At 39.3% G+C, this 15,160-nt stretch overlaps 1 protein-coding gene across 2 annotated transcripts in view; it reads right to left on the bottom strand.

The window, feature by feature from the left end:
* CARMIL1 (capping protein regulator and myosin 1 linker 1) overlaps positions 1 to 15,160 on the bottom strand; it is a 193,814-nt gene that overhangs the window by 88,129 nt on the left and 90,525 nt on the right. For both annotated transcript variants that reach the window (XM_075744582.1, XM_075744581.1), the window contains exons 9-11: positions 11,310 to 11,385; positions 8,061 to 8,149; positions 3,275 to 3,369 (exon numbers count right to left, since the gene is read on the bottom strand). In XM_075744582.1, the coding sequence (XP_075600697.1) occupies positions 3,275 to 3,369; positions 8,061 to 8,149; positions 11,310 to 11,385 (260 nt within the window). The remainder of the gene's footprint in view (positions 1 to 3,274; positions 3,370 to 8,060; positions 8,150 to 11,309; positions 11,386 to 15,160) is intronic.

The following is a 15,160-nucleotide window of genomic DNA, read 5'->3' as shown; positions in this document are numbered from 1 at the left end:
ACTTGATTCAAAACACAGTAAATGAAAAAGCCGATACCCTTCTCTACATATGCAGACATGAAACAGTCTGCTAGTATGTCACATACATATGTTTACTCTGCTTTTATCATGTTTTACCCATCACTGATAATGAAAGAGCAGCTACCTTGCAGATATTGTTGTAGAGTTTTTTGTTAATGCTCTCTGTAAAAGCAAGTTGTGTATGCTAGTGATTGGTGCAATGTCCACGCAGCTCAAAACAACATACTGTATTTTATTTTTACTGCCAAAACATTAGACCCATGATGCCTTGGCATTGTTTATCATAAAGCACGATGGTAACTGCATGTCTTCACCAACTTTCATCAGAAATGAATCAAGTCATATTAATAGGATTATCTTTCATAGCTCTTCTATTTAAAAAAAAAAAAAAATCTTTTTAGCTCCTCTGAAGTAGGAGGCTCAATCTGTGTTAAACTGGCCTCAGAATGTATATTCTGTAGCTAACTGTTCACATTTGTTAAGGTGGTTTAGTCACAATATATACTTTCAAAATCAAGGTAGAGTTATGCTAGCAAAAGAGGAGAAAAAGGAGTAGAATTAGAATCATTAAGGATATCGCAAATGTAATTTTTGTTGTGAAGCATTTTGAGTAAAACATGCAGCAAATAATTCTATCTTTCCATCTTTGTATTTAGCTAACAATCTGCAGACCACTTATCACTTTAGCCAAGCTGAATAATTTTAACATCTTACCCGCACTGGGGGTTAAGGATCCACCCAGTTATAAGACATAGGAACCAGGTGCGGAAAAGAAAAAGTGCTTCTGGACACTCAGGCCCTTGAATGCTCTTTAAGCCACCCATTTTTGCAAACTTCGTAACAGAGATGAGAGCTCTAATGGCAGAAGTAGATTTAATTGCATCTAGGCACACAGTTCTGAATTTGAGTATTTCTAGGCTTCAGTATGTTTGTTTTGCATTATTTTTAACAAAATATGAGATTAAAGTCTAATCCTAGTAGGGCCAAAAACAAAACTCCCATCGCTTTAGCATGGCTAGATTTTAAAGCCAAGATTGATAATAAACTTTGCGTATGTTAATCTCACAAATATTGACAGTACCATAAAGAGAAGCTGATCACAAATTAAGAGACTAGTCTCAGTGTAAATCACTCCATATTAACACTGCTTTGTAGTTGAACTAAAGCCAGGTCCTACTAAACTTAAACTAATCACACCTCCCATGTTATTGGAATACAGACAATTGAATTAATGTAGTAATATAATGTCTTTACTTATTGGTACTCAATAATATACAATCACTTCAGATGTTTTTTTGTTCAAACAAGGCACAACGATATGTTCTTCCCCATAATTCATACAACTCTGTTCCCTTATAATTGCAAAATAATCTGGTTGAACTTCCAGTTCCTGCAGGTGCTTTTTCAAGAGATATTTTCCAAAATTTATATGTTTACATGAATCTCCATTATGCTAGCTTTTACTAGTGAAATGCTTGCTGCCCCTTCTGTTTAATAAAGTCAAATCTACCTTGCACTCAGTGAATATCAGATCACAGGACACATAAATCTTTCTTAAACTGAAAAGCTGCAATATTTACACACTGCAATTATAGTTAATTTCTCTTTAAGTACTCATATAACTTACCTAATTCCCTAATGAAAAGGTCAAATCTTAATTGCATATGTGATAGGAGAGACTGAGATAATGAAAAAAACCTACTAATTTTTCCAAGTTGTAGTTTCTGCATTTCATTTGTATCTTGTATGTGGATACTGCAAAATGGTTTGAATCTATAGGTTTGTTGCAAAGAAAGTACCCACACTGATATGTTTTTCAAAAATAAAAACTCCCCTGCACTGTAAAATATCTACCAAATATTTGGTCATTCGCTTTCAAGATAAAATGAGGTTTTTTTAAAAAAAACCCTTTCATATAATACAATCTAAAAACACTTCTTCAAAAGCAGAATCACCAATGCAACAGCCTTTTTTCCAGCTTACAACAGAAATTTTTGTACAATGCAGTTAGGCCTAGGCACATTGTGATAATAACGTTCTTCAGCAAAACACTGGCTTTCACGTGATATGGATTCTTAAGGATGGCAAGCGGTAATCAGAAGAGTTAAAGCAATTCATGCAAACAATTGTAAATAAACTACTCCAAATAGGTTAAAAATATTTTCAGACTTGTTTCTAGTCAAAAGGAAAAGAGATACAAGAGAAGAAAGGAAAAAACACTTTCCCATCTTTTTTTTCCTCACTGAGCCAGCAAGAAAGGAGAGACACCTACAAAACTCTGTGTTAATAACATAATGAGTTAGTCAGGTTGCAATCAAAATGAACCATTTTTCTATTTTGAATCATGACAGTAAAGAAACTGGAAAATTTCCCCAAAACAAACCAAAGAAAACAAGAAAAGGTTTACTGTATAAAATTCTTATTTTTCTCCTGGCCCAACAGAAGCAGAAGATAGTCTGATCCCAGAACACTGTGTGCCTGGAATGCATTAAGCAAAGCAAAAGGAAATCTCACGTGGGCAGTGCTGAAGGGTCAACTCCAGACTGAAAGAATGTAACCTTATTTTAAAAATAAATGCCTCTTGGGTGAAAAGAGACTAGACAAGGGAGGGGAATGACTTGACTTGATATGTACTGAAATCATGCCTAGCAGTGCTTAGTCTGAGAAAAGCTGAGCTGTTCAGCTTGATTTTCCATCTTGTGGAGTCAACAGCACTTTGCTCCATAAGGATGCCAGCTATGCCAGTATTACTCAACATTGCCAAGTACTGGCAACACTGTGGACTAGCACAAAGTCGGAAAAAAAGGAATGGTTTCAATACTAAAACAAGTACAGAATTATGGTTGAAATAAAACCACAAAACTATCACGAAAATATAATCCAAGCAACAAAGTTGCCTCATGCTTCATCTTTCAACTGATGTCATTGCCTTTAAAAATGCACACCACTTTATTTACTCTCTAGTCCTAAACAATCACTGTGTTCTATCTTCCTTTAAAAGAAATCTCTATGAAAACATAATGAAATCTAATAAAATCCATGGTCGGTTTAAGACATTGAAATATTTCTCAACGAGCTAACGGGTACGTATAAATCAAAAAAGAATAGCAATTCTCAGTCATTTGTGAACAACAGATATTTATAATAGCATTACACACAGAACAATAATCTATTCTTCAGGCAAAGCTAAAGGGAGCAGCAGTAATCCTCCTATTACATTTGTAGAAAGAGAAAAATATAAATGCTACAGTACCTCTATCTTCAAGTGGATTGCTAGCAAGGTTGATTGTATGTAGTCCTGAGTTGGGATTATGGGCTAGGGCACTGGCTAGTTTCTGTGCAAAATCTCTGCAAAAAAAGAAGAGAGAGAAAGAGAGACTCCTGTTACCTCCTGTATCAACAGCACACTCAGAGGCTTAAAAATGTCGAGGGATTACTAGACAGAAATGGCCTATCCTGCTGCAGAGCAGTAACTGATTCTTCACAGTTTTAAACAATGCTTATCTGACTAATTTGCTACCTTTCAAAGTGGGTTATTATTTATTTATTTTGTGGCCTAAGAGACTGAAGAAAAGTCAAAGCTCAAACTGCTTTTGATAAAGATCTGAAGATATAAAATAGGAGTTACAGAGGATAACTTAAAACGTGAGCACGTTTTCCATCTCCTCCATGCCACGCATGGGTGTGATATATACATCTACTTGCAACCTCCTTCACTCACAAGCCAAACCCGTGACTTGCAGCAGCTCTTTACCAACAGTCACTCAAACAGGTGGGCTTTGCAGCATATCCAGAAGGTCAACAAACCAAGAGCATTTCTGGCCTTGTAAAACAGCACAAATAACGCTCTCAAAGAACAGCAGCACACTGATAAACTGGTCTTTGCTTGCTTGTTTTTACAGTGAGAAGCACTGAAGTATATAATTGGCTGACTACAGTCCTAGCAACGTGTCCCATGTGAGAGGGTGGTATATCAGTTTTATAATGCCCACATCAGCCAGGCCAGGTAGCAGAGATAACTCTGAACTAACTTTAACCAACTATGGTAGGTAGCTGTAGTAGTATGACCTACCTCTGTTTCAAATCCACTTGAGAGGCCAGGGAATGCTGCCCCATCTCAGAGCGTTTTGCTGCAGCTGGACTACCACCACTCACAGCACTAAATTCAAACCTAACTTGGGTTTTCCTACACGACCACACTGTCAGACTCAGGTGGAGACACGTTCCTTGCATTAAGCCACAAGGCTGTTGGCTGGAACCAGCTCTAACAGAAACCCTCTGTCCTTGTACCTACTAGGAAGCTTTCATTTATTAAGAGACGAGCCCTATTGTGTGCTTTTGTTAAAATGAGACTATAATTTCAATCTTTACTTCACCAAAGTTAGATACTGAGGTAGAAATCAAAAATATCCCTTGAACTTCCTTCACAAAGTTTCTTTCTCTCTCTGCCTTGAAGTACACTATCTTACTTCCTGTAGGCCAGCGGTGGAGAACTACCAGCTACATTGCTAGCAGAGTGCTAATTAACACTGCCTGTTTTCCTCAGGACAGATCCTGCCTACCATAAAGTGATCAGCCTGTGTGCGAGAATAGGAGTGGAGGTAGCATCCTCTTCCAATCTCTGGAAAAGAGTGAAGCCTAGACAGCAATAGTCTCAAGAGCTGTTGGTTATCTGTTGTTTCAACATGTACTTGAGTACAGACACGTTCCAGGGAAATTTAGCTTCCCTTTGAAACTCCTTTTCCTTAGATGGACCCCTGGGGGTAGAACAGGTTCCAGTGCTGCAAATGCATGATGATGGGCTGCCTTTAGGAAAAGTGTATTCTCTTCCTAAGGTACAAACAGCATGTGAATACAAACACTCAACGAAAAGAAATTCTGGGCTTGAATCTGTGCCATCTGACAGGCCTCAGGGTATCCTGCTTTGCTACCAGCTGCTGCTGCAGAAGACTACGTATCTCCTGTAGGTCCTTGGTTACATTTGCCAACACTCTGTCGATACCCTCCAGCATTTCAAATGGCACTAGATGCCTGTGCTTAGGCAACTGAATCAAGCTCCTTATGTACAGCCAAGAAAAATGAGGTTTTGAGTTCAAAAAACAAACAAACAAAACCTTTCTTCATGGGGAGTTTCCTCCTCTTCCTTTATCCCTAACAGACTCCTGTCATTACAGTGTTCTGCCTACACCTCCAGGCTGGTTTATAAGCTGCTCCAGCTTTTGCCACCAATATAGGCAATATTACCAGAACATCCCAGACAACTGGGGTGTGTGTGAAATATTTAGCAAAGGCACGGTAAATCCACTGCCACCAGAAAGCACTGGATTACCTATGTAGGGCGCATGGAGCTCCAAGGCTCATTTTGGAAAAAACTTACACAAATTCCCCACTCCCTGTGCAACCTCTACCATAAACAGAGGCATCTGGGCGACATCCCTTCCCCTCCTTTGTCCACTCTTCAAGTGCTAAAATGTAATTGCTTTTTTTGACTTCACACTCCAACCACAGAGCATGCAACGTAGGTCTGACACTTTAAAGCATCAAACTTGCTCTGTATGCATTGCACAACCACACTTGCCTGAACTGAGGACATTCCGGCTTGGAGGTAAAGCCCAAAAAAGACCCAATACAACTACTCATATGGAAGAGTAAGGATATTTCACCAAGGTCAAGAATAGCACAGATCTGAAAATCTCAGACAAAACAAAACAATTCCTCAAGATCCATGTAGACAACATCCCTGCAACACAAAGAGGACATGTGTAACATGGTAAGGTCTAAGGACATTGAACCCATCCAGTAGGGGAAGATGAGATGCAAGGTCAAAGGCCCTCCAGGTACCAGCAGCAGGCATCTTTGTTGCCCCCCCCCCCGGCACTGTAGCCAGCCATTCCCTTTGGAACAGGGGTGCAGAGGTTGGTGCAGATGGTGGCAGGGCCATTCTGCTCGCTAGCTTTCAGAGAGGACGGAAGCACAACAAACAGATCATTTTCACCGGCTCCTGCAAACAAACTTTTGCAGACTGAAGAATCCATCTTGCAGTTTGTGTAAATTAATATTCTGGTTATCAGATATTTTCCCATTCCTCTAAAACACCTCAGGGATGTAATTCTCTTTTCAAGCTCATTTGTTCAGGTTACCCTCATCTTTTCTCCTTTCCCTAAAATCTGGATATGACCTACCTCAGTTAACACACTTATCAAAACATATGCACTAAAACCATCCCACGTAATCTAGACTGCACCCTTTACATCTGTTAAAGAAATAGCAATGAGGATAAAATTTTCAAGAGCATCTAAACTGGCACAAATCTTACCAGACAGAGGGTTTCACTTGACAACCTGTTTTCCCCAACAGCAAGTCCACACTGCCCTAGTCCTGGGTCCTTACAACTACTACTGCACAATAGTTTGCTGTCTCATCAGCTGGGAGGATGACATGTGTTTATGGGGCCATGGCCCAAACCAAGTCACAGAAACGAGTAGCTGGAGATAGAAAAGAATGAAATCATCTTAAACTGACTCTGCTGCAGATACAATGCTCTTGCAGTGGCTCAGGTATTTCTGAAAGCACTGCTCTTGGTAGCTCTTTCTTAACCCTGGTCCGGCAGTCTGTCACAACTCATTAAAAATGACTGGTCTGTAAGCTATGTGAAGGAAGATACCTAGCAACAACAGGATTTCCTCTAGCAAGCAGATATGATAAATGGCAAAACTGACAAATGCGTCCTTGACAAAAAACAGACAGACAATGCTGATTGGAGCAGATACACACCAAGGCAAAATGCCAAACACTGTGCATGTAGATGGAGACATGAAAACCAAAGTCACAGGTTGATTGTCTGTCAAGTCCTGTTAGAACTGAAACCAGTTAATCCAACTGTAAGTTAAGGTAGGCAATGTGCAAAGGTAGACAACGTATCTTTTAGTATTAATGATTATCACTGGATTTCATGGCACATACTGCAAGAAAAAAGAGATTAAAATCAGGTGTTTATGCTTGAATGACAGCTATCAAAGGCAATGCAATAGTGATCAGAAAGTTTTGGGTGTAATTCCAAACTCCACCTCAAGTTTCCTGTCATTTAGGCAATCTTCTTTTAAAGGTATTTCAATGCAAAACCCTTTTTAAAATAATGGAAAAAAGACTCAAACAATGGAAGAGGAGACAATGTAAAGCACACCAAATATTTTCCCTGGGCTTGTTTCCCTTCTTTATTTGTAATTCAATATAGTGTTCTGCTTCTCCCACCTTTCCACTGCTTTTTTTGTTAACATAACAATTCAGTAGTGCTAGAGTTTATCTTGTCTACATGGTCTTGGACACTATTCTAACATTAAAACAAGCTACAAATACTTCCAGCTGGGCTAGTTTGTAACTTGAACTTTGCTTCTATTTCCTACAAAGGGAAAAAAAGCAAATACCTAGTAACTACTATTTATTGTATTTAAAACACATGCAAGGATTATAATTGTATGGCTTACCTCTAGGTACCTCCTTTTTAAGGCTATGGCAAGGCATTAAACTTAATTAACTACTTTCTTGCTTCTTTAAAAAAGTTGCCAATGTAGAAGTCCTGTTATATTTGAGCAGACTGCAATTCACAGTAAGATAAAAACAGCTCTCTTGGGAATGACACAATAATCTGTTATGCAAGGTGGAATAATGCACTTTTAAAAGAAAACCTCAAACACTGTTTTTTAAATGATAAAAAGGTGTTCATACTTCTGTTGGCAACCATGTTGGGAGAGGAACAGTGTGAGCTGATTTAGGGTTTATGCTCTTATCCAATCCATTTTGCTCTACTTAACCCAACTCTCCAGGCAGAATCTTAAAAAAACCCATCAGTTTAAAGGGATTTCTTGGACATGAGGAACCTCTGGAAAACCTGATAAAAAGCTTGTGACTACAGGCTCCTCAGAACAAGGCAGACATCAAGCACAAGCTTTTTTAATGGTTATTCTGGCTAACACACATCACACAACCTTTTTGCTGGGAGTAAGTGGTAACTAACACAACATTTCAAAGGAATTACTTACGTTCTAAGCCCGGCATTCTCTAATACCAGCTCTTCCAATCGATTGGACCTACTCACCACTCGCAGTATCTGCTCACAGACATCAGTGGACTGCCACAGAAAAGACAGAACAGCGTTAAAGAACACAAACATGGAACAGACGGTTACTGAGTTATAAGCTGTACATCGCAATGAGATCCAGGCCGTGATCAGCTTTTTGTCATACATAAATAGTAAGAAAGAATACCAGGAACATCCCAGAGAGAGAGTCAGATGGCAACAGAGGACTTCTGGAAAAGACTCAGGGAAGCGATAGGCAGACTAAAAGCGAGTCATTTATGAAGCAGACCACCTAATCGTAGGGGGCAGAATTTTTATAATGATAGTAAAAAAAACCCAAACCCTGTGATTCAGAAAAAATGCTCACTTAATTTTTAAAGAAGTCTTGTTCATATGCATGCTGATCCTTCAGAAGAAAGTGGCAACTAGTGCTAAGGAGAGTAAAGCCTGACCAGGAATGACAACTAAATACAAAGATGTTATAAGGCAAACACAAAACCTCCAAAAAAACGCAAGCACAAAAGCACTCTAGCTACGGGTCCTCCAAAGACTGCTAAGGACTAGTGAATCACAGAATACCAGGTCGGAATGGACCTCAAGGATCATCTGGTCCAACCTTTCTTGGCAAAAGCTCCATCTAGACAAAAGCATGGTCTAGACAAGATGGCCCAGCACCCTGTCCAACCGAATCTTAAAAGTGTCCGGTGCTGGGGAATCCACCACTTCCCAGCTTATTCCAATGGCCAATTGTTCACATCGTGAAAAATTGTCCTCTTGTGCCCAATCGGAATCTCCCCAGGCGTAACTTGCACCCATTACCCTATGCCTTTTCCATGTGACTCCTTGTAAAAAAGGAGTCTACATTGTCTTTGTAGACACCCTTTGAATACTGGAACATGGTGATGAGGTCACTCCTAAGCTTTCTTTTCTCAAGGCTGAACAAACTCAGTTCTCGCAGCCTTTCCCCATCTGGCAGGCTTCCAGCCCTTCGATCATCCTGGTGCCCCTCCTCTGGACCCTCTCCAGCCTGTCCATGTCTTTTTTTGTACAGCAGGGACCAAAACCAAACACAGTTTTCCAGGGTGGCCTGACACGCGCTAAGTAGAGTGGGATAATGACTTCTTCATCTCTGCAGGTAGTGTTTAAGGGTCAGTGTATTTCAGTATGAATTCTCCCAACCTACATAGAAGTAAATCCATCTCATGATCTTACTGCTGTTGGATTCTAGAATTTGCATGGACATCCGCAAGTACCATGAACAAAACATGATAACAAAACAGTTTGTTTGCTGTGCTCATCAAATAGAGAGATAAAACCTTAATGATTCAAAAGCCATACAATGAACTCTGTACCTCATCACCTTTTATTATAATCTTTTATTTCACTGCTGGATTTGCCTTCCCCCCCACTCCCCAGCACACACTAACCAACAGTCATGGGAAGTCCAAAGTTGAATTTCAGTTATGAGCACAAAGTGCTTAAACTATTCTGTTACCTGCCTTTAAAAGCAACGTGACATTCATGCCTGGGACATGTGTCTCTTTCTAATGACAGTCTGACATTTCCTAGGATTTTTTAAATTTTAAACTAATTTAATCTCCTAAAAGGAAAAAAAACCAAAACCACAAACAACTGATCTACCACACACATAAAATCTTATTAATCCTTTACACAGTAAAGGTGATAATTTTTTCTAAAGACTGTCAACTCAGCCATTTTCCCAATTCTGTCTTTGCCTTCCATATTTCAGTAATTCAGAATATTATCACAATGCTTCTACAGCAGTGTGATTGCAAGTGGAAAGTTTCATGCATGTACTATAAAAACACTATCTATCAAAAACAATGTCAGAGCAGGACTCATGAAGCAGAAAGCATTCAAAGGCCTCCGGGTATGTCTGACCTCATACTGACCCTCAGCAGTATTCCTATGGCACAGATTTACTGTCCAACAATTTAAGTTTTCCTGGCGTTTTTGAGTGAAAATGGAATGTGTGAAAGATAAAGGGTTTGCTTTGCTTGTTTTGTGGGGGATTTTTAAGGAATTGGTGCATTTTCAAGGCAGACAAAGTTTATTTGTTTTCCACAGAAAAGTTGCTAAAAATTCCAAACAACTTTCACGTAAAAATAATCTCAGACAGATAATATGGCCAGTTCTTGTTCTAAGCAAACTACACTGTCCAGTCTTCTAACTAAGCAAACTATCTCATTTCACTGAGGCAGAAACTAATTCATTGCATTGTACCTTTTAACCATGGTGATTTTAACAGCGAACTACAACAGGATTAAAAATACCCCCAGTTTCCTTCCATGCATAATTTCAAGTAAGATGTCCCAGCAATAAAGAAAAGTTTTTTGCCTACTCTTCTGCCAAGAATCACATAAGCTAGTTTCTACTGAATTTTCATGGAAAATGATAGCTTAAGAAATGCAGTAAGAGCATTTTCAGATCAATAAAATTGCATCAATTTAAACAAGATGAGATTCAACCTTCATTTTTAAGGACAAAAGCTTCTGGATGTAATTTCTCAAGCCACTAACTCCACTATAAACTTTCCAGTTTAGAAGAAATAGCATATTTTGATATATTTAAAAAGTCACCTAATTACTGATTTTCTTGGCCCTTTCTTCAGTAATCCAACTTGTTTAGATTTGTCCCCTTTTTTGCTTTTCAGAAAGAAAACTGATGTAGAAGAATATCAATGTCACACATCACTGCATACTTATTACTACATGGGGTTAGCTTCAGACAACTGGGAGAAAAAGTCATCAAGCTGCAATGAAAATTAAGAGGAAAAACATGGTTTCTATGTGAGAAAAAAGTCAGAATTATGATACTTGCTTTCCACCTCCAAAAGCAACTGAGATTTCTGGCTGCTTTAGAGTTAGTTTCCTGTTTAGTCACCTAATATTTTTGAGAGAGCTAGCAATGCCTAACAGATTAGTTTTATGGGCTACTGCTATGGCACAATGAAGTTTTCAAACTTGAAACTTGAAATTTTGACGAGACCTGACTCTTGGCAGTGTTTCTATGGCATGAATTAACTATCCAACAGTTTATATTTTCCTGATACGATTAAGGGGGAAAAAAATTCAATAGATTGCCCAGTTGTACTTGCCTAAAAAAGTTCACATTGAAAAACATAATAGCATCCTTTAAAAGACAGCACAGCCTGGTAGGAGCAGGTACACTGTTTCAATTTATTACTTACTAATTTCAGATCCTTGGAGGACAGCTTTGTAAACCACTGATTATACTCCAGAGCAGCAACTATAGGTATTAAGTCTCTAGAAAAAGAAAAACACTTTTACACACATTTCACATAACTGTCAGCTTCGGTCATTTGAAACAATCTCTTAAGTGTTCGTCCGCGTCTAATTCCCAAGCTTTTGCAATGCTAATTGCCTACCATCCCCATTATAGAAAGCTCTGCATTCTAAAAAATGAGCATCACCAGCAGCTGTGTGTCTTTCTCACATTTTAATACAAATTTTTGACTGGCCAACTGACATCCATTCTAGCATGAATTTTTAAACCAGGAATTTGTCTGGGCTGCCATTCCTACTTCTAGCATTACTTTTTCTTCTGCCTGTGACATATTTAAGCTTCTTAATCACCTCTAATTATAATTGAGCATGACGCTAAAAAGCTTTTTGGCAGTCTGATGATTTAATATAATTCCATGACTGAATGCTTCTAGAGAACACCTCCTGTCTCATCTCTATAGTTAAATTCCCCCAGGAAGCAAGAGACCTGCAAAAGGATAATGCGACTTTCAGTGCAAACCCTCCTCAATTGTAAAAGGGATTTCACAAATGAAATTTTAAATTATTCCCGTTTTCTTCATTCCAAGCCTCTTAATGTGATCTGCTCTCCCTCTGTTAAGTTTCTCCAATAGCAGACGTTGATAAATGTCATGTCCGTACACTACCCCCCAGCAGAACCATCCATCAAGCACTAGCATAATATTTAGCAGTGCAGCACTCGGATCATTTTGACACAACATATTAGATACATATATACGCCTACACTCGGACTTTACTTAGAAACCCCTTGTCTTTTGAGAAGAACTGTAATATACATGAACATATCTTACCAGGAAAATAGTGCCATCTGAGCCTCAGTTTTTGCAGGGAGAAATTTAAAAGTATTGGGGTTTATAAGCTAGCCCTGTCCCACCCCCCCAGGTTTTCATTCAGGACGTATGCAGGTAGGCACAGATCTGCACTAAACAAGCAGCACCCTTCTCACATCTTCTCCTCCTTCTTCCTCTCCTTCACTTTTCTTCCACGAACATTTAGACACTTCAGGGTGGTTGTTAAACACATAGGAAAGCCAGGAGACAAGGCAACATCATATGGACGAGCCTTCAGCAGGCTATATTGGGAACTTCAGTTGCTAGATTTGGAAGTATAAGCCCATCACTAAGGTAACTGTAAGAAGGTGCAGCATTTTTCAGCAAAAGACTGTAGCCCACCAACTGCAAAGCTCATGCAAATAATCGTTTTCACACTCCTGCAGAGGAAGTAGCGTGTGGTGCCCTTCAAGGATTAAGCCTGTTTTCCATCTTCTTCACAGCACATATCAAGTCTCGTGGTGAATTCATTTCCACTGGCACAGTAGAGTCTTATCAGCTTCATAAAGTGTATAGCTTTATTTCCATCCACCACACGGTTTTTGTTCCTACACACACACACTTTATCTCCATGTAAAGCAGTAACTGACTATTGAAACATCAGGTGGCAGGGGGAACAACCCAGAGGTATTTTCCCCTTATGTTGGGCAGGCAGGAACCTTGCTATGGAGTAGGGAGTGCCCACATAGAGGTTTGTTCCTCCGCCTTCCCCTGGAGCCATCGGTAAGAAGATAATGAATTAGCAGCTTTGATGTCCCTCTTGCCAGTACCTTTGCCTTGGAAGTGGAATGGATGTAAGAGTCATTTCTCAGGTGTGATTTTGGTTTATCCACCCAGTGGTGGTGAATACTGCAGGGCAAATGTTGGACAGGCTGACAGTACCACCACCGCACTGGTGGAGCAGAGATGTTCACCATTCCCAAAAAGGGCAGAAGGCACCACTAGCAGATGTATTTCAGCCATCAGCGGCAGCACCAGTTCCTCCAAAGGAGCAGAGGGACAACGATCGGGGATCACTGGGCTGCAAGTGTTTACACTGCCAGGGAGTTGGCTTGGAGGGCGGACAAGAGCTCAGTACCTTCTGGGCAGGAGAGTGGCTGCAGGCAGAGCTTGCCCGAGGCCATCCCTTTCTCCCCTCTCCTCTCCCAGGGGCTGGGAGGGCAACAGCTGAAGGACAGGGGGTGCTCAGAGTTAGCGGGAAAACCATCACACTTTGAAGAAGTTAAAGAAATGCTGCTGCAGCAGGACAGGAATATTTTAAGACAACTCGACCCAGCTGATTTGCAAATTCTCATCTTTAAATAGTTTAGTCTTCCACAGTATTCAAGGCCTGTTTGTTCAAAGCCTAGACAAGCACAGATACCGGCATACTTCAGTAACACCGACTGCTAACCAACACACACACAGCCTCCTCCCTCCTCCTCACGTGCCTGAAGACAGTGGAACCTCTGCCCATTCTGCAGTAGCCTTACTGTCTAGAAACTTTGCTTTATCAGATTCTACCATCTGATTTTAAGGATAAGCTCTATGGTTTAGGCTTTTTTTTCCATTTTGTTCAAATTTTTGAAGGCGCTTCTGACAAATGAGGGTCCTTTAGGAATTTACTTCTACACCTCCTCCTGCTTTGAGCTTGCCTAACCTCATTGCACTTGTTACTGAGTTTTCCTTTTCAAAACTATATTCTGCTTTATTCACTTTATTCTATTAAATTCTAGATGTGGCACTAACAATGATCTTAATTATTTTGCAATATGCTATGAAGAACGACCATTTCCAAAAGCAGGGCCTTCTCATAACTTGCCCTCATTTAGTTATATTATATATAGTTGCTTATATTTATTAGTTTTACTAAACTGCCATCCAGAATAAAGCAAGATTTACAAAATGCAAATCTGTGCCATCTTAAAACGAAAACAGATTCTGTTCTCCTGAAATGCAGAAAATCTCTCCAAGCTTCAACAACATTCAAACTTCACTAATGCCTTCAGGTTTTTTCAACATTTCTTGTCCCCCAGTGTGTTTAAGATGGCAAGAAATCTAAACAGTGCAAAGAAACAAAAATCTAGCCAGTCACATTTTTGTGACAATTTTGGAATGTCCAAATATGCTAAAAACATATGCCACACAGATGAAAAATAGGCTACTGAGTTAAATAAGCCCTGTTCACTTTGAGTCTTTTTTTGTTGTTGTTAAACAATTACATGGTTCGCAGCACAACATAACTTCAGATAAAACCTCAGAAGTCATGTTCCCATGTGGCAAGCCATGCTATGCACTCTAAGTGTCAGACACTCTGGGAACTTAAATTCATCTATAATTCATGTCATCTCATGTTGACCTGTAACAGAAATGCTTTACTAAACACAAATTGTTTATTTTTGCAATGCATAGCCTCTCTATCTAGAACTGGTGTACCCATCCTACCTTGGTTCAGAGCTACTCCACAACATGTAGTTAGTTTCAGCAATCCCAAAAATTAGGTGTACAAGATATACAACAGTCTCAAAACCCAAAGCATGGTGGCATATTGTTAATTTATAGCATTCTCACAGTACTAAATATATCACAAAACACTTGCATACATTCTTAAATTGACTGGGATCTCAGATCCTAATTGGTATTCTTAATGAATTACATAAAGTTTTGGCTTCCTAAAAAATTTAGTTTTCTTGAAATTTCAATCCAAACCCTTTTTTTCAGTTCCATCCTTTACTCCAAGTTCAGCCTTCCTGTTAAAACATTTTAACATTGTACCTCTGACAAATTCTTAATTCTTCCACTGGGCTTTCCCAAAGAAACAAGTGGTTTTTCTGTCTTATTTACAGTTTCTTAAATTTGTCATTTTCCTTGTATAATGATGGATTTTAGTTAAGACTCCCTCTCATTTCCTCCTACTTAAATATCTTCAGATTCAACTTTCTTAGAAT

This window comes from Balearica regulorum, chromosome 2, assembly GCF_011004875.1.
Source record: "Balearica regulorum gibbericeps isolate bBalReg1 chromosome 2, bBalReg1.pri, whole genome shotgun sequence".
NCBI classification, from domain to species: domain Eukaryota; kingdom Metazoa; phylum Chordata; class Aves; order Gruiformes; family Gruidae; genus Balearica; species Balearica regulorum.
Note: the sequence above shows the minus strand (reverse complement) of the source record. Positions and strands in the feature narration are given on the sequence as shown.